Source organism: Anolis sagrei, chromosome 6 (assembly GCF_037176765.1).
Source record: "Anolis sagrei isolate rAnoSag1 chromosome 6, rAnoSag1.mat, whole genome shotgun sequence".
Taxonomy (NCBI): domain Eukaryota; kingdom Metazoa; phylum Chordata; class Lepidosauria; order Squamata; family Dactyloidae; genus Anolis; species Anolis sagrei.
Window position 1 is genome coordinate 98,337,712 of NC_090026.1, and position 25,633 is coordinate 98,363,344.

General features: G+C 38.3%; 2 protein-coding genes across 5 annotated transcripts in view; one reads left to right on the plus strand and one right to left on the minus strand.

Moving 5' to 3' along the window:
- THSD7A (thrombospondin type 1 domain containing 7A) overlaps positions 1-18,540 on the plus strand; it is a 309,711-nt gene extending 291,171 nt beyond the window's left edge. For 3 of the 4 annotated variants that reach the window (XM_060782181.2, XM_067470280.1, XM_067470279.1), the window contains 8 exons: positions 2,683-2,828; positions 4,284-4,458; positions 5,592-5,765; positions 6,316-6,411; positions 10,353-10,435; positions 11,595-11,805; positions 13,451-13,538; positions 14,121-18,540. In XM_060782181.2, the coding sequence (XP_060638164.2) occupies positions 2,683-2,828; positions 4,284-4,458; positions 5,592-5,765; positions 6,316-6,411; positions 10,353-10,435; positions 11,595-11,805; positions 13,451-13,538; positions 14,121-14,205 (1,058 nt within the window). In that variant the 3' untranslated portion in view covers positions 14,206-18,540. Of the gene's footprint in view, positions 1-2,682; positions 2,829-4,283; positions 4,459-5,591; positions 5,766-6,315; positions 6,412-8,953; positions 9,573-10,352; positions 10,436-11,594; positions 11,806-13,450; positions 13,539-14,120 lie in introns of those variants that run through there. The other variant, XM_067470281.1, reaches the window with a different exon arrangement.
- A 236-nt stretch (positions 18,541-18,776) lies between these two features.
- On the minus strand, positions 18,777-19,280 carry LOC132779678 (atos homolog protein A-like). The gene is given in 1 exon segment (XM_060783348.2): positions 18,777-19,280. A coding segment is annotated over 1 exon segment (504 nt).
- Between the last annotated feature and the right edge of the window lie 6,353 nt (positions 19,281-25,633).

The following is a 25,633-nucleotide window of genomic DNA, read 5'->3' on the forward strand; positions in this document are numbered from 1 at the left end:
TCAGGATTGTCAAAATCCATTCCGACGATAATAGAAATGAGGAAAGGGTGAATGTGCTACACAGGACTATGACAAGGAGGCTGTCTGCGTCTGGCATATCAGAGCGAGAAGAAGACATTTTTAGGTCCCGGTTAGAAGAGATATTCTTCACAGCTTACTGAGAGGAAGCATCCCAGAGGCGTCCTGCTTTCCTGCAGATCCAGCCAACATCAATTGGTTGTTATAAATCCTTTTTGGTTGGGACAGAATTTGACTCTTTCTATTAGCACTTGAAATTGAGTAATGAAGAACAGTCCTACAAATACATCTGGGGGAAGAAACACATAGTGCAAAGGTAACGTTTATTTATGTCATAGGTCTACTTTAACAAGCCAGTGTGGAGTAGTAATTTGAACGTTGGGCTATGACTGTAAAGACCAGACTTCAATTCTCTGCCCACAGTCTACTTTACTCCATCGCAGCTCACTTTTATGATTGCTGTGCATGCAATAACCAAATGTTTTGTCAAAATGTACCTTTTCAGCAATACAGCACACACACCGTATGCACTATGATCATTTCGTTGTTGCTGGGGAATTGGAGGATGAGCAGAGACATGCAGCTACAGAGAAAGAACTGACTGTGTTTGAGTTCATCTCTTCGCTCTCCAGCAACATGGAAATGCCTGTACTGGTGCAAAGGAGGAGGAAGGTTGCAGATAGCTATGAAATTATAGCTATGTCTCCATAGCTATATTTCCTTATGTAGTATCGCAGCCCTCAGCTCAAGTACATAATTAAAAATATCTGGATCTCGGCCAATGCTTGGTTGAAGGACACCCAGTAAACATCATGATTACATAGAGGTTTGAATGCTGGTTTCCCTAACCTTAGACTGTTACACCATACTGACTCAGCTAAGTTTACCTAAATGGTCAATATAGATGCTTCCTCCCTTCTGTTTTATTTTCTGCCCTGGAGCAAATGCCTCCTCCCTCCTAAAGCTGTTTGAGGATTCTATCATTAACCATGGCTATGGCTGTAATTCAGTCTAGTCAGTTGAAAACTGTGTTCTGAAGTGACTAAAGTTTTAAAACATACAGCAGTGGCAAGCTGGCACACAATGGCATTTATCTTCAGAAAAAGTATTCTTCAGGTTGAGTTGCAATGGAATTTTCATCCTTTATGTAAACGAAATCAAATTTCACCTTGTGCTGTCATAAAAAAGAGACATCACACCCCCACCACAGCATTGCATTTATATTGATACTCTATTCATGTCTGGAACATTAAATGGAACTTACATCTTGTCAAGAGACCAAATGCATATAGCTCTACCGCCACTTAGTGGCAGTTTGATGCTAGTCTCTCAGCTATAAAATTAAGCTACTTTGAGGACATATCATTTATGCTGTTACCCTAAATGCCTTTTACCTGGATATAAGCTCTGCTTAAATCTGAGTGGCTACTCATAGGATTATACAGTACTATTCAGGTAATCATTGTTTCCTTATTGTTTGCGTATTTCAGAACTTTACTATTGTTATGTCTGCTCAGTAATCATTCCTGAATGTTTTCCCCTACTAAAGCTGGATACTCCAGTACAGTTTTATTATCATTTTGGCTTGAGTACTAACTGGTAAGAAAGCACTAACACACACACACCCTTCTGCCGGTACTGTACTACCTGTTCCCTTAAAGAAGCAGATTCCACCAAAAGGATTAAAAATGAGGGGCAATCCTTTCATAGTTGTGTACCTTTCTGAAATGGAGACATGGTCCTCAAAAGGCACCAGATCCTATCTGATCTTGGAAACTAAGCAGGGCCAGCTCTGGTTAGTATTTGGATGGGTGACCACGAATGAATGTCAGGTGCCCTATTTTGAGAAAGAACTAGCCAAACCACCTCTTAACATGCCTTGGCTAAGAGAAACCTGTGCAATTCATGGGGTCGTCATACGTTAACAAGTGACTTAAGGCACACACACCTTAAGCAGGCTTTAGTTGAGTGAAATGAATGTTAATAGCTGTTAACCCCCCCCCCCCTTATTTTTTTAAACATTTCTTTAGGCTTTCTGTGTTAAAAGTCTGTTGCCTATGTTGAAAATTCTTTGTTTGTAATTGTAACAGAGGAAACAAAGAGTGTAAGACAGAAACCAAGCTCTGCTTTATACTTAGCCATTCCTTGTAAGTCCAGCAGATACATAATTAACATGAAGAAAGATTGTGTGAATGTGTCACATTATAAGCAATCAATCATGAAGACATCTGGGCTTTGTTGGATTGCAAGTCAGCACACCAATGGTGAAAAATGCAGGGAGTCATAGCCCAGCCAACACTTTCAATACTTAGGCAGTTCAAGATCAGACCAGGGAAAGTCCTTGTTTTGAAGAGAGCAACAAGTTACTGTTTTCCTCTTTTACAAACAATATTATTGATATCAGCCTTTCCACAATCTGAAATATATGTGGGCTATTTTGGACACTAATATTCTCAGCCAGTGGTCATACTAACATTTTGTTTGGTCTAGCATAGTCAGCATAGTGTAGAGGTTAGAGCTTTGACTCTGGATATCTGGGTATGGATCTCCACCAGATAATAGAAACCCATTGGATGACTTTGAGCAGGTCAAATTCTCTCAGACTTGGAAGAAGGCCAAGGCGATGACCCTCCAAATAACTCTTTCTCTCTTTTTGGTATGAAGGAAAGATGATACGAAGAAGAACTGTTATCCAGCCCTTCCAAGGTGATGGGAGACCATGTCCTTCACAAATGGAACAATTCAAGCCCTGCCCAGTAAAACCTTGCTACCGATGGCAGTACAGTCAGTGGGCTGAATGCAAAGTTGAGGTAAAACAAATGTTTGAATCCTTTCATCTTTAAAAATGTTTTTAATACAGTCAAGGAAGACAAAGAATACAGAACTATTTATAATGTACCTCTGAACTTTGTCCCTGGCCATTAGCTTTGTTAGTTCAGACTGATGGGAGTTGGAATTTAAAAAGCATCTGGAAGGGCATAGCTATTCCCAATCTTGTCTATACACCAAGCTATTAGACCTTATTGGGCTGGGGATGTCATGAACAATGCATGGGCTTCTTTAAGTGAAAAACAAGAAATAGAAAGCCGTTGTTTCCTTGACATCATTTGTTCTTGACAGTTCAAAAGTGTATGTGAAGACAGCTTGTGCAGTCCCATGAGAACTGTATTAGCACAGAAAATTATGCATACAAGCATTTGTTTAAATAAGCCATATTGAAATCTCCTAGAATTTGTACAGCTGTCTTGCTGTTGAAAGGGTTTCTAGTTTAGTTTGATTTTTTAGTTATGGTGTATATGTAAGGAAATGTTGGCATAGAAGCCCATTCAACTCTGTAGTTGTCTCTTCTTAAACCATCCTTGTAGCATTTCACTCTGTCCTAAATTGCAAATCTAAAAAGCAGGAAATGTGAGTGAATGGAAGCTGTAACACGTCTAAAGGAGTCATCAGCTCCAATTGTCTTCTGATCAATGGTGGACATAGTGACATAGTAATTCATCAACATTTAGGAGGCCATAAATTCCCCAATGTTTAGAAGAAAAAATGTGTCTTCTTCATTATAGTCCAATTAACACAAAGTCCATTCAGTGATAGAAAAAGAACAGGATGTAGGTGTTTGCTTTTGTTGGAACAACTTCACTACCTGGAGTTAACTCTAGTTTACATCAATTTTGGTAATACAGATAGGGGAAGTAGTTCAACCGTACAATTTTTAGTCTCTTCCACATTCTTTTAGAAAGAAATAGGCTGTGAAAAACTTCCTTAAATCAAAAAATTTCACACAGCAGTCTAACATTGCTTATGTGAAACTAGTCTTGGTTAATGTATATACCTTTAGGCTATTTTCATTGCAGTTGTATGCATGTTTGTTCAGAATTACATCCATTTTAGTCTAATGAGGCTTAGTCCCAGTTAAGGGTATATAGTTATATATATTTACCTGGGAGAACGCTCCATTGAATTCATAGATATTTACATTTGCATAGCCATAGAATAATAAAATCACAGAGTTGGAAGAAACCAGAAAAGTCATCCAGTTCAACCCTCTGCCATGCATAAGAAAGTATTTTATGTGAATTTAAACTTTAGGACAGAAATAACTGATTTAGCTACTATAGAGCAAGCTACTACCATGTGCATAAAGACAACTAAATAGAATTTCTAAACTCGGACTGTCCAGTAGTAGTGAAGTTTGCTAAATGTTTGTAGAATTGTGTTCAGCTTTCCATTTCTGTTAATATTTTTTATTGCTTCACATTTTCCAGGATGCTCAGTGTGGTGAAGGGACAAGAATCAGAAATATTTCCTGTGTGGTCTATGATGGATCCAGTGATGACATTGGCAAAATAGTGGACGAAGAATTTTGTGGGGAAATAGAACCAGTTGTGGATGGAAATAAGAAAATTGTACTTGAAGAAACCTGCACCCTACCTTGTCCTGGTAAACAGTTTGTTTGACTGCATTCTAAGCCACTGTTTCTCACATTGTTGATTAATTTACTGAAAAAAGAGCCTGAAATGACACATTCCTTTCCACAGTTCATTGGAAAGTGCAGCCTGTAGATTCTAACATCGAGTAATGTCTAATGGCTGATGGCTAGCCATTGATTTCTATTTCTGATTAACCTTTTTGCACATGTGCCTTCCTTATTTAGCTCAAAACTGGTGGGTTTTCACACCAAATCTGAACAAGTGCTACAACCTGCTGTTTTTGTGCTCTTTTTCAAGGTATTCTTTGAAAGCAGAGTCGGGTTGAGTGTGTTCCTCACTCTAAATATGCTGAGGAAATGACCTTTGCTTGAATGGCCCCATAATTCACCAAAGAGAAGATTAACTCTCCTATGGGGATGGGTTAATGATGCACTCTAGTTAATGCTTCCAAAGATCACTACATGCCCACCTATTATACATACGTCATTTATTCAATAATTCATTTCTTTACACGATTTCTTAATGTTAGCAAATAAAACGGCTTCATTAAGGCAGCCAGTTAACATGGAGCTGACTTTATTTGTTGTCAACCTAACGTAAGGTGACATGAATTTTTAATCATCCTTTTACTGATATAATTAAAGCTCTAGGGCTGATCTATAAGCCTGGTTGTCATTTTTGCATTATGGCTTCCATATCTATAGGACACTGTAGCTAGAACTGACTGCCAAGAAATCTCACAATTTTGTAATATGCTTTGTTGTGTGTAGTTCTCAAGCTATAAGAAACATTGTAGAATTTTATAAACTCTTGAGAGTTTTTTTAATACAGAACATGACCAGATTAATGAATATTTTGGATTACGTTATCCAATGCATCAGATATCCTAACAAGCAATCTATCAGTCCTTAATGAGCAACATATGCATTTGCTGGCCAATCTCACCGTTGTACCAAGCCTAAGAGCTTGGATGAAGTTGATTGAAAAGATAAGGTTGGGCAAAATATCAATAGTACTCGTTGCAACTAGATCATTTTGCAAAGCTATTTAAGGCTAGGGTTTAAGGTTGTGATATGATATTGTAAATCCTTTATGTTCCTTTATCTGCTTACCTCTCCCCCCCCCCCCCCAATTATTTAACAGGTGACTGTTACTTAAAGGAATGGTCAGACTGGAGCCTTTGTCAATTGACCTGCATCAATGGTGAAGATCTTGGTTTTGGAGGAACACAGGTTCGATCACGAGCAGTTATTATTCAAGATCTGGAAAATCAGCACCTCTGCCCAGAGCAGGTTTTGGAAACAAGACCATGTAATGGTGAGTCCTGAAATCCATAGCCAAGTCGGGGCTCATTTTATGATATGTACACTCTGTTATAGAGCCATGATGATATAGTGGTTTGATTGTCGGACTGTCTTAGACTTGGAAGAAGACAGTGACAAACTCATGGTGAACAATCCTGGATAAAATAGAATTGACCATGCATTGGCACCATGTACATGAGGCTGATTAATTTGAAAACAATATTCGGTACAAAATAGATGATTAATTGGTTCTAGACATTTTGTGACATATATTGCTGAGAGTAAAACAGTTCCACTAGCACTTTGTCCATTCCTGAATTCATTTCAAAGTACACATGTTGACCTTTACAGATACTTATGGCTCAGTACCAGGGCACCAGTGCTATCATTTCTCTCTATATGTGCTTATAATTGACATGGAGCCATTTTCAAAGACCTTTCATAGCCATCTTAGTGGATGATAAGTTATGAGATACTAACTCAAGACACAAATTACATAAGAAGAGTATGTAACCCTCAAGCCAAATGGAGGATATCTGACAGCTTTACTGTTTTCAATTCAGATGGTCAATGCTATGAGTACAAGTGGATGGCCAGCGCATGGAAGGGATCTTCTCGGGTAGTGTGGTGCCAAAGGTCAGATGGTTTGAACGTTACAGGTAATTGTTCTTCTTCATTCATGTTTTTGAACAAACTTGGCCACATGTGTTTTTAAAAAATAAAGAAACACAAATAAACACGTGTTCCTTGCTCTAGATAAAACCTCAGAGCATATATTAGCATTAAAGCTCTAGCAGAAAGCTAGCTATACCAACAACTTAAGAACAGCCATGCTGGATCAGACTAGTTCAGCTTTCGGTTTTAACAGTCAGATAAGAGCTACATCTCTTGCAGAAATTACAAACATTTGGGCTTGATTAATGTTTTGTCAGAAAGAACTACAATAAGCCAATTGTTGGGGGGGGGGGGGAGGGATATGGAGACTTTTTCACATTGGCATTTTAGTCTGATATTGCAGAAATAAATAGATAACTTCTGTAATATTTAGTCTTGGGGTAAGGAACATTCCCTGAATTTTGTACAACATCCTGACTTCTAAGAGATTTCAGCTGCAGTGTGGCTTTCCAGAATTCATCTCTCTTACAAACAGAACTGATTTTTAAAACTAGTGGATTCATACAAATCCCTAAATCATAAATTATTGGTGTGAAAGGCTGCAAGAAGTAACCCAGAAATCATCAAAAGGCAGTTATATTAGTAGAACCATAATACTTGCATCTCTTGGTATGATGATAAGTGATTCAAAAATCTTAGTCTTTTATTAAATATTAATGAGCACTTGCAAAACCTTGTTTATTAGCTGTGCACTGACCTCAAGTTCCTGAGAAAAGAGGATGCAAGTTCATCACAACAAAGTAAAGCATTTGTTTTGGTTACAAGTATAGATTAGAAGCCTTATAACATTACAACAAATCCACCTAGCAGGTTTCTGTCTTGTCAATTCTGTTTATTTATTTAGGTCACAATCAAGTCAAACCTAAGTACTTTCATGTCTTATTGATTTAAGGTGAAAGGTGGTGCATCCATCTGCTGCTCCCACTGAAAACAGTGGGATATAAGAGAGTAATTGTGGTTGAATTCTAGGCATAAAGATTTATAGCCTGTGTCACAACCCCCATCACTAAAGGAGTTTACAACATGAATGAAAGCTTGGCTCCACATTTCTTTATGTTTGGAGTAGACCTATCAAAATCAAAGGAACAAGTTGCTTCTAACTTGCATCCCACTGATTCAATATGTTATGGAAGTATGACTGAATTTGGATCTCACCCAACAGATTCTATTCAGTGTTAGTTTTAGCCAAATATAACTGGGAACATATTCCCCCCCCCCCCCCTCCTGATGTTAATGAATGAGAAGTCCTATCATGGATTTCCATTGGCTAGAATACCTCGAACTGATGGGAATTCGAGCTAACAACACATTGAGGTCAATACTTTCTTCTGTCCCTAGTTCCTGCTTATGCAAGACACACCATATTACCTCCTATAGTTCTAGAGCAATGGTATCAAACTTGTGGTGGACAAGCTGGCTAAGTCTTTTGGGAGTTGGAGGCCCAAACATCTGATCTGGCACCTCTAGCGGGTCTCCCTAAGCTTTGTGGTAAGACTTAAATTACAGGACCAAAATAACATGGATAAACATGTTTTCCACTAAGGGAGATCCCCTTTCAGATCCCCTTTCCACTAAGGGAGATCCCCTTTCAGATGCAATTGTAATATAAAATGTTACAACATTAAAAGCACATATTGTCATTATAACAATATGCTTAAAGTATGAATCCATATTTGAAACAGGCACTCTCCAGAGACCTTTCTCGACCCACCACAATAAACCACCTTGTTAGTGACAGTGATTGGTTATATCACCAACTGTTGGAGTGTTCAGAGTTTTAGTTACATTTTCCACTCATTTATGAAGGGAGAGGCTGGAATACTGTTGGAACAGTGCTATAACCAGTGAAATCAGAAGAGAAAGGCCACAGGTGCAGTAGCTGTGATTAGAAAAGTAGGCTGGTTGAATCTGGCCAATTTTTGCTACTATCCTATTGGTTAGTTCCAACTAGAACAGGTCTATTCAAATCAGTAGTTGGTCGGTGAGTCAACCGTTAAGTAAATAATATGGATTGAATGGGTTTGTCTTTCCTTGCCACTGCAGCCAAATTCCAGCCATATTGTGTATTTAAAAAAAATCTTGGATAATTTTATTTATTTATTTATTATTTTAAACATTTGTACCCGTCCTTCTCAACCCCTGAGAGGGAACTCAGAGCAGCTTACAATGGCAGCAATTCAATGCCGACAACATATAAGACACATTACAATACAGCATTGCACAATAGGTAAAAACATTAGATTAAAATCCATTTAAAAACCATATAGCCATATCTGAGTTTGAGTCAAAGACCAATGACCCAGTCCAAAGCCTGTCCATAGTCAAATCTCAAAGCATTGTATCTCAAACCTGCTGCCTGCATTGATGATATTGTATATAGCTGCCCTGGAATAGTATAAAAATATCAATATATGCTTATATTTGCTTAGACTGCTGTGTTTTGACTTTCTTTTTCAATTTGTTCTACCTCTATTGCAATGTAATTGTTCTGAGTGGTCTTTTGATATCCAGGTGTTACTTTTGCAGATACCTTAATTCAAAATGAAACAAGTGATGAAGCAGGAATGTCCTCCTGTAGGCCTCGGGGCGGCTGATATTTTGTCACAAGGGTGCTCGCAGGCATGTGCATCTTATGCCGGGACATACAGAGTTTACCCTATTTCACTTCACAACTAGCAAGATTGATTTGGGTCACTGCCAATAATACCTAACAGCATCTAATTGCATCTGTTGTGAACAGGGTTTCATCATTGTTTTTCACCAGGACACGTGCATGCTTATTTCAAGATGGTTGGGCATGCAAACAAGAGTGTGGAAGTCAACATTAATTATGTACATAGTGACACTTACCTCTAGAAGCTATGAAAACCGGGTACTTTAAAACACTGGCCAGAAAGGGAGGGGGATTCAGGTTCAAAACAATGATGAAAGCTTGTGTGTTTAAAACAATAACTGTGCAGCATTCATAACAATATAGTCACAGAGAATTAAGAACTGAACGTGGAGAAAGATTACCCTTAATAACTACATATTTGGTATACTTGTCTTTTTAAAAAATAATTTATTATTTTGAATTCATCAGTGACAGTCAATTGGTTCAACTCCATTCCTTCAAAATGAACAGTTTAATGAGAAAAATATAATTTGTTTTCATAGAATCCTAAGATCATTGATTGGGACTTGTTGAATAAAAAGATAGTTATTAAAAAAGGAAAGAGACCACAAGGGCCATACAGCCCAACCCCCTGCCTTGCAGGAAAATACAATCAAAGCATTGTGTCATTGTGAACCAGAACAACTTGTGCAACAGCCTTTAAGGTGATGGAGCTATAAAGGATCCACCCCTAGGGACAATTTTTCCCCTTTCTTCAGATAAGAATGGTTAAGAGGGTCATGGGAAATATAGACATGGAGACATTAATACAACATAGCTAGATTATACTATAGAAGGAAGGGCAGTTCTCAGAAATGTTGATGGTAACCAACTCATCCTTTTTATGTTACCTGTAAATTTGCTCACTGGTTGGACAATCAAGATGAAAGCTCCATATTATAAGGGCACTGTTGTTTCCAGTTTGTATCACCTTTGGCAGTTGACCAGTAATGTTAAAGACTGTTAGCAGTAGGACTGTCCTGAGAAGAATATAGTTACCTCTCAAATGTGAAATCCAGTTATTCCCAGTACATTTTCTTATTTATAGCCAATTGCTTGTTAGAGAACCAAGTCGCCATTAGACCCCACAACATTTTTATAGACCAATACAAAGCATTCCATCAGTCACTAGTATTCTTCCCATGAGAAACCATAATGGAGTACAAGAGCAACTTCTCCCATTTATTGGATCCCTTTTTTCTGGCTATCATGGAGATTTTCTTCAATAGTGAGGAACAAGTGTGTCAATATACAATTTATTTTATTCTGCAGGAGGCTGCTTAATGCTACACCAACCAGAGATTGATAGATCATGTAAGCCACCCTGCAGTCAACCCCATTCTTACTGTAGTGAGGTAGGTGTTATTGTATCATATGAATGTAGTAGTCTACATGTGGCCACAGTAACATCTTGATGTGTAATTTTGGAGCAACAGGAGAAGTGAAAATCATTTAAAATGTTGACATTTGGGAAATGTTGGAATAGGGAATCTCAGAATTTATTTGAAAACTAAATTTCATGGGGAAATTTAGCAAGAGATTAGATTTCATGAGGAAATTTCATACAAACATAGAAACTTTGCCAAAATCTTTGTTTATCTTCCTCTGCCCAGGAAAGGAGTGTGGGCAATTAAATGGGATTAAATTGACCACAATTTTATTTATTTATTTATTTATTACGCTATTTCTATCCCGCCCATATTAGCCCGAAGGCACTCAAGGAATTAGTGTTTATCCAAGGACTAAAAGTAAACCCTTTTAAAGATATATTCAAGATCTAGCAAACCTCTGCTATCAATACTGAGCTAACAGAATGAGCTCTACCATTAGGCATCTAACTCATTCAGCAGTTGGAGAGCTCTGACAACATTTTGTAGGAGCACAGTGTGTGCTAGATGAGGTTTTGTGACTACCAAAGGACTACCTTTTAAAAAAGAGAAAAGTTTGTAGAGCAAACCAAGATGCTTAACAGACAGCATAAATACAGCAGTGTGCCTCCACTTTACCATGCTTGCCAGTTTCAGCTCATTGGTGATGTGGGTAGAAAATGGACTTTGGTATGTCCTTCTCCAACCTCTCAGTTACATCACATTAGAAGGCAAGATGTAGTACCTCTTAAGAGCCTACATGGGGTAGTGATTTGAATTTTGGACCAGGACTCTGAGAGATCAGTGTTCACATTCCCATTCAGCCATGGACATGCCTAGGTGGACCTTGGGGAAGTCACACTCTTCCAGCCTCAGAGGAAAGCAAAGGCTAACCCACCCCGCACCCCCCAAACAAATCTCAACAAGAAAACTTTGTGAAATGATCATTATAAGTCTGAAATGGCTTGAAGGAACACTGCCATAGCAACAACAACATATATCTCTTTGCTGCCCACCATCAACTTTGCCACCATATCAGTTTGGTGTAGTGGTTAAGGATAATTTTATTGTTCTTCCATGTTACATTGTATAGCTCTGAAAGATATCTTACTTTACTACAGTGTGTAAAACACTTATTCTTCTGCAGACTAGGACTTGTGCTTGTGATGAAGGGTACACAGAAGTGATGTCCTCTAATGGCACACTTGAGCAATGCACTCTGATCCCGGTGGTAGCCATCCCCACAGTGGAGGACAAAAAGGGGGATGTAAAAACCAGCCGAGCTGTGAATCCCACACAGCCATCCAGTACCCAATCAGGACGAGGAAGAGCTTGGTTCCTGCAGCCTTTTGGACCAGGTGAAGTTCCATGTAAATAGTTAGTGCTTCTAAATACTGTCACTGAAATGATTTCGTTTCATGAAAATATGGTCCATTTCTAGAGTTTTGACAGAATGTCTTCCAGAGGCAAAGATGGAAGTGCTGCATAGAGAGCAAAAATGTAATTCCTTCTGTTAACAGGATAGAAAAGAGGTGGATGGTGTTCAGATCTTTCCTGGTTCTTACCATTCTTAAGAGTGTTGAACATTTAGGGATACTTTTATTTTATTCAAACTTTTACTAGCAATGCAGTGTGTGTGTGTGTCTCTGTGTGTGGGTGTGGTGTGTGTGTGTGTGTGTATGAGAGACCATGTCAGACATAAGCTTAGGTCCATGAGGCCCACTGGCCAGGCATTTGAGTCCTCTCCACAACATACTTATACTATTGCTTACTAGTTAAGGCTAATTCTTATCTACCCCTTTTCTAAATGTTCCAAAGTTTTTTCCAAGATACTCAGAGGCAGGTGGATGTAGCCAGGAATGTCTGCACAGCCAGCAAGTGGCTAGGGGAATGTAATCATTATCAGGAACTCTCTAGTTGTTGTTGTACCCTTGTTGTACAAATGGGGACTAGATACTTCTCAGTATTGCTTCTCAGTACATCCACTGATGAAACTGCAGCCTTGCCAGGATATGTAACCATAGGATACTAATGAAAGTGTGCACATTGTACAGCTTTGTGTACAGTAGCCACTTGGTATATCTGTTGTGGTTCCGGTACACACACATACCTCATGCATACCAATTTCCATAGATGCCCAAATCACATTATATATAATGTCAATTAGATTTGATGCGGATGGCTAGGACGGTCTTAAATGGTGTATTTTAATATTTTGACAAATGTTTTTTAATGTTTATGTATTGTATGTGAATCTGTGTCCCGGCATTGAATGTTTGCCGTGTATATGCTGTTCTCCGCCCTGAGTCCCCTTCAGGGTGAGAAGGGCGGAATATAAATGTTTTAAGTAAATAAATAAATAAATAAAATAGTAAAACAAGTATCTCTTGGATAAAACAACAAAATAGAGGATTTTAAAAAAATCAAACCATGGATGGTTGAATGTGGATACAGAATCCATGGATATGAATGGTCGACTATGCTAATGTTTTCTGTTAAGACACCATGTACCTACTGGTCATAGCGGGCCATATTTTTTATTTAAGATACATAGGATTGCTTTTGTGACTGTCAACAAATCACACATTTACTGAAAGTCATTGGACATCTTAATCACTAGTATGAATGGAAATCTAGCTTTATTAAATATTTGAAAAAGAGTGTAACAAGAATACCCCTCCTGGGAGTTAGACACATACATAGGGAATAGATGTGTTCTGAACTATTGATGTCTTAGTTTGACACTCAAGTTCACACAATGAGAAGAGTAGGTTTTGTTCTTTACTCTCTGGCTAACTTTGTACTTCACACCGCAAGCAAAAAAGTTGCCACACTTATCTACTAAGTGACTTCATGCAGCCTCTAAATAGCATTATTGAACAATATCACTAACAGGACTTGTGCAAGCTTTTTAATATGTTCTATCCATGTTTACTATATTATATATCCTAATTCTCTTCAGTATTAGCTTTCAGTTTAACGACTAACCTTAACTCATTTTAGATGGGACGCTGAAGACATGGGTTTATGGTGTAGCTGCTGGTGCATTTGTTTTGCTCATCTTTGTTATTTCTATGATCTATCTCGCTTGGTGAGTTCTTCAGTAATTTATTATCTTTTAAGCTATTATTATCAAAGCCATAAATGTGAAATTCAGTAAGAAAGAGATAGATAGCTAAGGGTCCCATGAGGATAGTTACTCTATCTGAAACTGAAAATATGGAGGCAGGAACAATGTTTCCATGACAGTGAGTGCTATAGAGTTATCCTCTTCAGAAGATATTCTAATATTTCTGTATTTGGATCCCAGCATTGAAGCTGGTATTACCTATGTGTTAATGTAAATAAATTGAAAAATATATTTAAAGTGTATTGGATTTGAATCTATCATAATTTAATTTAAACTGTTAGTTTCTTTGATCAAAATCAGGAAAAAAAACCCATCCTAAATTACTAGACATTCTACCAGTTGAATTTGGATTAGTCAGTATATAAGATATTCTGAAGAAAGGTGACTTGAATTACAAAACAGTAATGCTGTAGCGAAATAATCCATGCTACAGCTAAATAATTTCATGCAGCTCTTCTGAAATGAAAATTAAATCTAATCATTAAATATTATTTAGTCTACTTTGATATCTGAGTTATTAACTGTTGATTTTATTCACTGCAGCAAAAAGCCAAAGAAGCCTCAAAGAAGACAGAACAACCGTCTGAAACCTTTAACGCTGGCTTACGATGGAGATGCAGACATGTAAAATAATGACTTTCCATTGACTTTAGTCTGTTGAAACTGTAAGAGTTCAAAAAGAGCATGTACGCAGTGTACATCACAGAGCAGGACAAAAATAATAACTTGACAATAGCCATGGATACTCCAAGAAACTTGTTTGGTTCCATCTCTATCAGGACAGCAAATTCTGGTGACAAATTTCTGTTGTTAAGCACAGCAGCTGGAACTGTTAATGTGGCCTTTTTTGTTTGTTTGTTTGGAAAAAGATAAACTGTCAAGCCACTTGTATCTCCAGCCAATTGTATATGACTTATATTGACATCTGGAAGTCTGAATGCCACAGCTCTAGGCAGCATTAACCTAATGTACTCAGTAAGCATGAAGAGATCATACCAAGATGTCTGTAATGCTTTATAGACAACTTATATACTCAGTCGCACCATATGTATTAACCTGTTAAATGACTTACTGGCTAAACAGCAATCTAGTGCTTAGTAACCTGTTGACTTTAACTGAGACAAAGAACCCACTGAGCAAGTTTGGCATTTTGGCACTGGAAGGTGGTTTATTTTTTTCTTTGACCTGCCTTCCACAAAAGCGAAGACTTGCAAAAGACTTATTACCCAACTGCAGATACTAAAGCGCCATACACACACTTATTAAGAAAGAAAGCATTTCAGGTTCACTATTTTATAGAAGTTGTCTGGAAAATTAATATCTGTGTGTAATACGTTTTTACTTTCTCTGACTCTCCAACGGTTGCCTGCAACTTTTTTTCTACACATAAGGCAATTTTTTGCACTATATTAGTGCAGCATGATATGCACTTATTAAGTAGTATTGCCATAGAAACTGCCTCTTTTCAATAAGGATGATGGTGAAGGTGCTGCGTCTTTTCAAACAGCATCAAATAGACAATTTACCAGTAGGTTCTTGAGTCCTCCTGAGAGTAGAGAACAGTTTCTGGACTGTGACTGGATCAGACCAGCGAATACAAGTACTGTTTATACTATTTCTTGTAACAGCAACTGTTTTGTAGTTGAAACCATGGCAGTAAATGTAAGTGTCTACTTTTTTGATTCTGTCCAACTTATACAGATAATAGATTTTCACGTTGATTTCTAATTACTTTGAAGGTTGTTTATGACTAGATTTTTATATTGCTAACTTTGTAAAAAAAGAAAAGAAAAAGTGTGGTTGCCCTCTAATCTTGAGGAAGATATTTGTCTAAACAATGTTTCCGTTTATGTTCAGCAGAAATGATGCAAATTGATTACTTATTTTTCTCCTGCTAATGGAAACTGTTTTGTTGCTGAAGACTTAGTAGTGTCTTCTCTTTCCACTTGGGATAACGTGGTGTATTCTTGACTTTTGTTTTCTTCATCCAGACTCATCACTTAATACAGCCTATATGAAGATACAAAAATGGTTCCAGCTTCCTTAATGTAAGCAGGGGGATTATAATGCACTCTAGAACAGATTCATCTAGAATGGCTACCCTATTGATATCCAGGGAACTGAACTGAATTTCTTTCGATGGGGCATCACCTCTCCAATCCAGTACCATTCCATGAGTGCATAGTGAGCTCTGCCTGATGTGCAACTTTAAAAAAAAATACTCCTTGCAATATAACCACTTTCAGCTGCTTCATTTCTTCCACAAATCTCTTCAGTTTTTTAGTGTATCACTATCATGAAGCTTATTTTGCTGCTAGTAATACACAGCCTATCTAAAATATGAGGTCATTCTTTCAAGATGGAATCTGTGTCTGTCTTGATCTAAACATATTGAATAAGCAATATAATTAATCAACCTTAATTGGGCATCTGTTAAACAACAACTTCTTGGTTCCGTTTTCTCAGGTCTCTGTCAATAAGCTACACTGTTCCTAATGGGGTCATTATACAGTGATCATAAGAGCCAGTGTTCCCAGGTGTTTCAGGCCAATTTAAATGGAGGAAATATGTTTTCAGAACATTTCATAATAGTCCTGAGTATGAGTGAAATGTGATACACAGGTCCTCTCAAAAACCCATTGGGCTCACATCCTCCATATGTATTCATTTTGTTGCTCATTTCCACTCATTCACTCCAGTAAGTTCCAATGGGGAGGAGATTACAGTTATACCAATTCCAATGTTGCATAGACAGGGAAATCCTGGGGCTGCTCCTGTAGACAAAGGAGTTTTGGATCTCAGGCCATTTCTCTCTCCCAGAATTCCACATTTCAGGTCTACTAGTAGGAACACCACTATTGGTATATTTATAGTTTCAGAGTTTTCTCTGGTTAGTCTCCAACTTCTTGAACAGATATGCTGGCCTATGCTAGTGGAGGGCCACCTTCTTCTCATCCTAACCTGAAACAGTCTGAATAAATATGGAACTAAGAAATGCTTTGCCTATTCTTCACCTCAAGTAAAGTCATAATAGACTCACCATACACTTAATCATCTTCATCTACACAATAGCCTTCTAATCCCATACTGGTTTTGTTTAAAATAAAGATTTATCGTCATTTATGGAGTGTAGCTACAATGAGCCATACCAAAATAGCAGAAGAAATGTAGGGATAGAAAAGGATTTTGCTGGATTTGATAGCAGCCAATTTGCATCACCTAAGACTTTGCCTCAAAAATCCACACATTTGCATATCTTGCAGGGCATTTTGTATTTGTAATGTGTGCATTTTGAAGTGTGAATGGCTAAAAATGCATACCACTAGAAATATAGAGCCAACCTCCCACCCCAAGTGTGGAAAGTGCGTACATTAGGCTAAATAAAGGAACACAATGGGGGAAATGTGTAAAATCAACCACATACAATTTTCAAACAAAATTTTGCAATCTAATAAGCATAAGGCAATGCAGATGGGAATCAATGATATAAAACAAAACATTGTTACTTCTCAACTGCTTTGAGCAACAATTTCTTTGGAAAGATGTATAGTAAGTTTTTAAATAAACATGAAACACAACCAATTTATTCACAATAAAGTTGAAAACTGAATAGATAGTATAGGAGTAGGAAAACATTTTAACCTTTGGATATTTTGGATGGGGTGTTTTCAATTACTGGAATTCTAGCTAGCTTGGCCAGTTGTATGAGATTCCTGGAGTTGATGAAAACATCTAGGGAGGCAGAAAATTCCCTTTTCCTGTGTTCCTGAAATGTTTAGTTGGGCCTTACTGCCCTAATAACGCAGCTGTATTCATGTTTAATTGGCAGCAAGTCATTCTATGTGCAGCAAGGCTTACTTCCATGTGATGTTGCAAAAACCAGATATGCACACCCTGAATTTACAGGAATGATTGTAAAAGAATGGGATGAATGGAGGTTTACAGTCTGAAAAACTTTCTTTCACTGTAAAGAGAGAAAAGCATTTTCAAAGGTCATCAGGTCAGTAGGAAGGCTACAAATACAGTCTGGATGGTGCTTAGAGAACAGACAGTAGCATTGAAGCAGTAATGTATAAAAATAAGTTGCTTTTGAAATGTGTTTTTTTTACAAATCCAGTGCCTAAAGCAGCCACTGCAGTAGATTATAATCTACTAATAATAATTAGTTGGGGGAAAATAACATTTTCAGTGATCAGCATTATTCCATTCCAAATCTTGCTGAGGACATTTTCTTCTTGTTGCTGCCATGTGTAATTTCTTTTTTGAAAATATGTGTTTCTAAGATTGCAACATGTCTTTTGAGTCCTGAAACCATGTCTGCTCAACATTTCCAGATTCTGCAGAAGCAAGATAATATTTGTTATAGTCACCTATCCTGTTACAGAATTGTCAGCGTTTCTCCCATCCAGTATTTACCACTAAAAATGATTAATTTAATATAAAGTTTGTAGAATATCACTGTAAAATCAAGAAATCCACGGAAAGACATAGGTTTGTCTTTTGAACCTTTGTAAATTTTGGTCACCCAAAGTTTTCTTTAAAAAATATTTTGCCTAACGTGCAGTGCAATTCTACATATATCTACTTAAAAGTAAACTCTATTGAATCTAATGGGGCTTACTCTCAAGTAAGTGTGTATAGGTTTGCAACCTCAATTTACTTGAATCTTATTTTATCTTATTTTATTTGTAGATTAAGAAGGTGGCTGTCTGGGGAATGTTTACCTTTTTTGTTAATTTGTAAATGTTGTAATGCTTTTTTATTTTTTAAATTATGTATATTTCGTTTTTTAAAAAAATGCACAAAAATGTTTTACGTACAACTACTGCAACTTTGTGTATATTGTCACCAAGCTTTATTCAGTTAATGTGTGTCACATATGAAAATGTAAACATTCTTACCTTTTCATATGTGATATTTGTACATAACTGAGGTAATGCAGACAATAAATATTAACACAAAACTGGTGTGTATGTGTGGGTCTGTGCTATAATTAAAGTATTATTCTGTCATAGAGTGATGATAGCCAGATCCTTCCCTTCATCAATGCTACAATGCAAGTGCTAGAGCTTATGTGCTATAGTGGTTTGAAAGTTGGACAAAAAGCTCTGGAAACCAAGGCTCAAAACCCAGTATGCTTTATTATGCCAACTGTTTGCCTTAGATAGTTAAGGAAATAGTTTTCATGGTTGCCTCTTGCTAGCATTGAGGCGAAAACTGGGGGTTTGTTGGCGATTTGAGTTCATATGCAGCACTGCTGTCAACTTCTATAGATTTCTGAGAAAACAGGAGCCTTACATCTCTGTAGAGGTAGATCTTGCCAGGCGTAGAACTCTGGAACCTCAGGTGAATGAAGTAGCGTCACAGCCTTTCTTCCGTGTGTCACATGTTCTCTTTATTGATGCTTTGCTTGGTTTCTTGTCTCACAGGGACAGAAAAAGTTCTTTGCCACAGGAATGTCTGGTGATTAACAGAAATCTCATGCAGGTCATAAATCACCACAAACATCTTCACCGCAGTCTTGTTAGGGTTGAAAAAGGTCATTTGTATTGTTCCTGAAGGGGACAGCCGATAACCCCTTTTTCCAAGGGACTCTAAAGCAACGGCACCCATGTATGGAGAGGGTGCATTGTCATCAGAAACACTGTAGAAGGAAACTTCGACTGGTAAAGTAATGTGTCTTGAACCTTGAGTGAGACTCATCCCGTGACAGGCTAAGGGTCTTAGCCTTAGAGTCTCCATAAGTAAGAAACAGCTTGAAGGCACACAACAGCAACAACACAACAACAAGAATGCTCCAGTCCACTCACTGGCCAAGATTCTACTTCACACAGATATAGCATTATGCTCCACCATTACTGTCTGTGTCCTCTCCTCCATTCTGTTGGTTGCCAAATGCAGGGAAGTAGGGAGATTGCCCCAACTGCTCCTTACTAATAGGGAGAGGAGAATGGTTGGGTTGGCAATTCACAGGAGGATATAGTTGTTCTGACCTTATAAGAGGTAAGAAATGACAATGTATCGCGATATTAGTGTCCCATTCTTTTCTTTTCTCTTGGAACAAGCCCCAAGTACTTTTTATCCTGTGAATTGCCTCTCTGTCCATAAGTATCAGCTGCTCCTGCTGGAGATTAATAGCAGCTGGTTAGAGGGATTGGATAGAGTGCAAAGGACAAGATAATAAAAAGATTTAAAAAGAAATATGTACACATAACCTGCTAACAGTTTTTTTTTCATAATGTGCTAGAGAGCTTGGAACTATGTTTCATGAGTTATCTCTTCTTTGGTAATGATGGCAGAAGATAACACTGTGAGTGAAAACAAAATTGCCTAACTGGTGTACAGTGGGCCCTCAGTATTTCGTGCAGTTTGATTCCAGTATCCCATGTGGATATCAAAATCCATGGATGCTTAAGTCTCATTCTTTACAGCAGCATAGTAAAATGGTGTCTCTTATATTAAGTAGCAAAATCAAACTTTGCTATTTGAGTTTTAAAATATTTTGAAAATCTGGATAGCTGAATCTGTGGATATGGAGGACCAATTCGTAATATTTTTAGTTAGTTTTTTATGTGAAAACCAATAAGATAAATTACTTTTCAAGCATAGTAACAATTAATGCCCATGGCTTAGTTTAAAACCATAGTGAGATTTTTTTTTCAAAAGTAACTTTCCAAGCACTGTGGTGTGTTAATTAATGGCCATAACATCATTTGCAGTCCAGGGGTATCATAATTGACTTTTGGAACCATGGACACTGGAATGATAATGCACAAAATTAAAGTAGTATTGAACATAGGAGAACATAGTTCCTGTCACTCACTTTATCCCTTGTCTAGACCCCAGAATTCCATGGGATAGAATAGTAGTGGTATAATTGTGCAGTGCAAAGGAGACCCTGGATTTATTGCACTGAGATATCTGTCCCACGTGGTTATTCTATTGCACATGGGGAGTCTAGATGGAAGAATTACAAAGGTGTCTGGCTGTCCTTATAGTCAGACATAGACCAAGGATATATTCAGAGAATGGTGGATGATACCAATCTGCATCTGGCTTTTGAAATACACCTTCTCCAATCCTTTCTGCTCTCCACCAGCCATGGAATGGAAGGTGCCACCATTGCATAATTGTGACTTCTGGAAAGATATTGGGAATACCAACTTTCACAACAACCAAAGGAAAATACATATACAAGTGGGCTTAGCTTGTGTATATACTACTCTGTTTGTTCAGATTTCAAACTCTTTCTGAATGTCACCCTCTTTTTTTCCAGTTTTCCTTCTTGTGACAAGCTGAAGTCAAAAGAAGGTAGACACCAGCTCTAGCCAACATATTTCTCCTTAAGTCCCTTCTTTGCTCCATAGTACAATATGGGAAGTAAACTTCTGAGCAGGATGACAAACATTCAGTCAACAGTATTTTTAGAATGACAACTCGCACAATTCCTTAATACTGATAATGCTAACTAAAACCTGTGGGAGTTCAAGTCCAAAACCATCTGGAGAGCCACAGTTCTCTTCCTCTTGTATAAATTAAGGACCTTATAACATTGGCCAGTGTCCCGCTTTGTCAGTGAACTGAAAGGCAGTAGGGGAAATCTGTCGCCCCACGCACCGCTCCCTCATGGCAACACCAAAGCTGAGGGAAGCCTCCGATTTTGCGAGGGAAGCATCATACAACACTTCCACTCCAGTTGTTCTGCAACATCATGTAATGAGCAGTGTACTTATTCATCACTGGACTAGCGGGGAAGCATTTTAGAATGCTAAAAAAAACCCAATTGGTGAGGTCAAAGAAGTGTAATCTCATTTTACCTTTATCTTTTCTATTCATTTATTGTATTCAGCAGGAGAAACGGAAACATTTGCAGAAGCATTTATGATAAGTTTACAAACCTAGAGTAATTCCAGGATTCCAGAACCATCTCACCCCACCCCCATGGATACCATAATCTGTGGATGCTCAAGTCCCATTTGCATTTTAGATTTTTAAAGAATATTCTCAAGCAATGCATGATTGAATCTGTGGATGCAGAATTCATGGGTACAGAGGGGTGACTATACTCCCAGCTTTGTGGGGGATGACCCAAAACTCTCAATAGGCTGGTGTCCTACTCGTGTGTAGTTAATGTTAAAAGTAGTGAAAAACAAACAAAGCAAGGATGATTTGTGCAACATTGTGCACCACCTTCCTTCTACTATATTCCATTCCCTTGAAGCACTCTTCTTCTCATTCTGAGCTGGCGTGATCAGAACAGATGGCCTTCTCCCCCTCGGCTGGATACTCCCATCATTTTTATTGATTGCTCTGACAGCCTTAATTCACTTCAGAGGCACCGACTCAGCTTTAATTGGCTTTAATGCTATCAGAATGGTGTTCATATGACAGATTTTAAAAGGCATCAAGTCAAAAGGTCATTGAGCACAAAAATACATTTGAAATATCTCCTCTGGGTAGTGCTGGATGACAGCAGTTCCCCCACTTCTCTACATGCTGATGTTTCCTATGAACAGCAATGTGCATAGTAGACTTTTCTGTAAATCCATGTTTTGTGAAAGGCTTCGGTGAGCAATGGACTCTGCCATTACAATGCAGCAACCAAGTGTTCTAGCATTCCAGAAGCAAAGCCTACCTGCTGTGTCCAACAATTGCTGGTCCTTAAAAGCTGAACAAAAGTAGCTAAAGTAAGGACTGAGTGATGATGGGTCCTATGAAAACATCTACCATGAAGTTGCTCAACTTTTCCTGAAACATGCCCAAATTAAGTGGATATTGTGGGATTAGAAAAATAAAAAAGCATAGACTTTTGCAATAAGATGCTTGCGGAATATGAATGCATTGCCCTTCCCAGCACAACGAACTCCTCCAAAGTCTAAATTGGGATCCCTAAAAGAAGAGCTATAGCGCATCTACATTGCACTCAGATGGTCCATGGTCTAGCATCTTCAAAGAGAGTGAGGAAAACATACGAAAATCTCAGGGAGCAGTTGCCACTCAAAGATTGGATCATCCTATGATCCGTGGACCACCAGAGGTCCGCAAGAACGAAAATATGGTCCGTGGCCTCATAAATACTACACCATTTCCTCAAAATCACGTGGCACTGGTCTTGCGAAACCCTCTTATAGTGCTGAGGCAACAGGGATGTTGGAGGGGAGAGGCTGACTACCCATGAAAGATTACTACTCCCATATCAGCTCTAGATTATTAAATATGGTTTTCTGTGGGTAAGCAGATGGCAACTACTGGATGGCATACATTTTGTATCAGAAACTAGAGCTGATGTGGTCTATCCAATGCAATTTTCTGAATCAGCATCCCAAATGACCAAACAACATAAAGTTGACCAAAAACTAATTTGTAACCCTTTTGGTAGTAATGTTGGAGAGTGGTCCCTCATCAAAAAAGGGTTGAGAGCCACTGGATTAGATAAACAGATCACCTCAATTCAACACTTACATGTAACAAAAATACCCTAACCCTAACCACAACAGTACTATACAACTCCAATGCAAAATATGAACAATGTGCAGTGCACAGGGACACAAGCAGATGTGTTTCACAAACCACTATACATAATCTCTAAGGGTCACAGAGTAAAATGTGTATTGTCATAGGGACTCATAGGCCAGATGCCTGCCTATACCTAATTAAAGGTTTATTGGCATGGTTCAGTGAAGTCCTGGCTAATGTATGTGACCTGTTCCCCTGGCCACCTCAGAGGCTCTACAACCTGTGGCAATGGGGGCTACAACTGCTGCTGGGCAGGCAATGTGCCAATTTGAACTCAAATGTCAACATCGCTTTCCTCCATGGGTCATAGTAAGCCTCCATTGCATGGTTCCCCCATCCACACTTCAAGCAGAATTCAACAAGAATAAGCAAACAGATGAGCACAAAGCTGGAACACATGATACACAAAGACATAGGCCCATCCACTGCTGCCACCCAAACAAATGGCCAGAGATAGGCCCTGAGAGGACATAAACACCCATGTACAGAATGCCACATCAGATAAAACTATTCAAAATTTTCACAGGGCTGTTATTTTTCCTGATTGTTGGAGACCTTCTTTGTCAACCTAGGGACACATTTATTAACATTCTTTACATCACTCATCCAGTTCTAAGTCTATTCTGGCTAAGAGACATTTCACTATCCCAAGCCTAGCATGGCTGCTATCCTATTCATTATGTTCAGTGCAAGCCTAAAATCCAAAAGCGTAACACCATACCTTTGGGATTGTCCTGGGAAAATGAACATCCTTTTCTTTGCAAAAGGATGAAAAACCATTCTCCTGTGAAGAATGAGAAAGCAAAGGGAACTTGAGTGTGAGATCAAATGGCATCATGGGGATTCTCTGCCAATTCTCTGCTATGGACTCCATTTGGTTTCTTCTTGACTATTAGGAAAAAGCTGCTCTGGTGGGAACAAGACAATTAAATTACAACGGTATACCTGACTGACTACAGAAGACACGCTGGATAACTTAAGTGTCTTCTGCCTCCAACTGAAGTACTGAAAATTTCTTTAGAAGCTCTAGGAATTGCTTAATAACATATATGCAATGGGGAACAGAAAGCTTGTTTGCTTGACACTGACAGCTGGCTTGATCATTTCCAATGAATTACTTGGGCCTTTGGGGAAGATTGCCATTGCCGTTAATTAGAGAGCTACCACAAAGCTTCAGAATAATACTGGGAAATCAGAGAGGACAGTAGAATCCCAATTACGCTTAGGAATATGAGGAATATCCACTAAGTATTTTGCTTTGGATGAGAAAAGCTTTAAGATGTTCTTTTGGAAAATTGGTAACTGTAGCAAAGAAAGAGGACTTTTGAAGGTATCAACTTGTCTTCAGTTTCCACCAAAAGCTTCTGCTCAAAGTGATGCATCCTCCCAACCCACAACAAGCACAGAAGGACAGGATTATCCATTAAAACAACAACCCATTCAACATTCAGATACTGACTTATGGCAATTCTCCCACCAAGATCTTTTTTTGGTCTGTTCCCTCCTGCACCACCAACTAGAAGTAATGAAGAAAGGGTTGCTTTACATCAACTGGGATACCTTGCCTAATGCTGTTTACTGGAATTTGTAGCAACTCTCCGGATTTCAAGCCAAAGCATTTCCCCATCTCCTGATTCCTAATCCTTTTATTGGGGGTGCCAAGGATGAACAAATTATTATTTGCGACCTTCCGCATACCAGGATGGGCTCTACTACTGAATATTGACCGATGGCTCTTTCCAGTCTTATCGACCATGCACTAAAAGGATCACAAAACTGGTTTTGCAAATACTGAAGCCAACAAGTCCGCGTAGAAATTGGCTCTTACACTGGATAAAAATAGTGACAATTGTATATTCTTTCCACAAGATGGCAGGCTTATCAAATCTTACATAAGATAACAAGAATTTCCACCTCTGAGAATTCATGCCCAAGAAAATCCCATGAAGTTACCATAAGTCAACAGGCAAATTGAAGGGACATGCTATTATTTGTTTCTTTAATAACAGAATTAGAAAATCCACTACATGGAATTCTTTTGCTTTCTGGATACCTAGCAGAAGTCATGTATAACTTACCCGAAACTCCAGAGCAGCTCCACACTTTGGGATTGAGGTAAATAAATAGCTGGACTGATATCATAGTTCACATTGGTCAGTGTTGCCATCCCATTTGCTCTAAACTCTGTGGTGCAAGGAATAGAACATGGCACTTACTCTTTGCATCATTTGCCCAGAATATTTTAACTTTAGTATTTAATTATGTATCTTTGAGTTAAAGCATTCTAAGAAACCTAGATGAGAGGGAGTCTTTGCAGTTTGGAATGTATTCTCTCTGTGTGAAAAATGAACATTTTACCATAGAAAACATATTCCCTACTGTCAGCTCACAACAGCTGGGCTCAATAATGACACGAGACTTCCATCGTAATCAAACAAAGAACTTTACTGTATTGTCGAAGGCTTTCATGGCTGGAATCACTAGGTTCTTGTGGGTTTTTTCGGGCTATAGAGCCATGTTCTAGAGGCATTTCTCCTGAC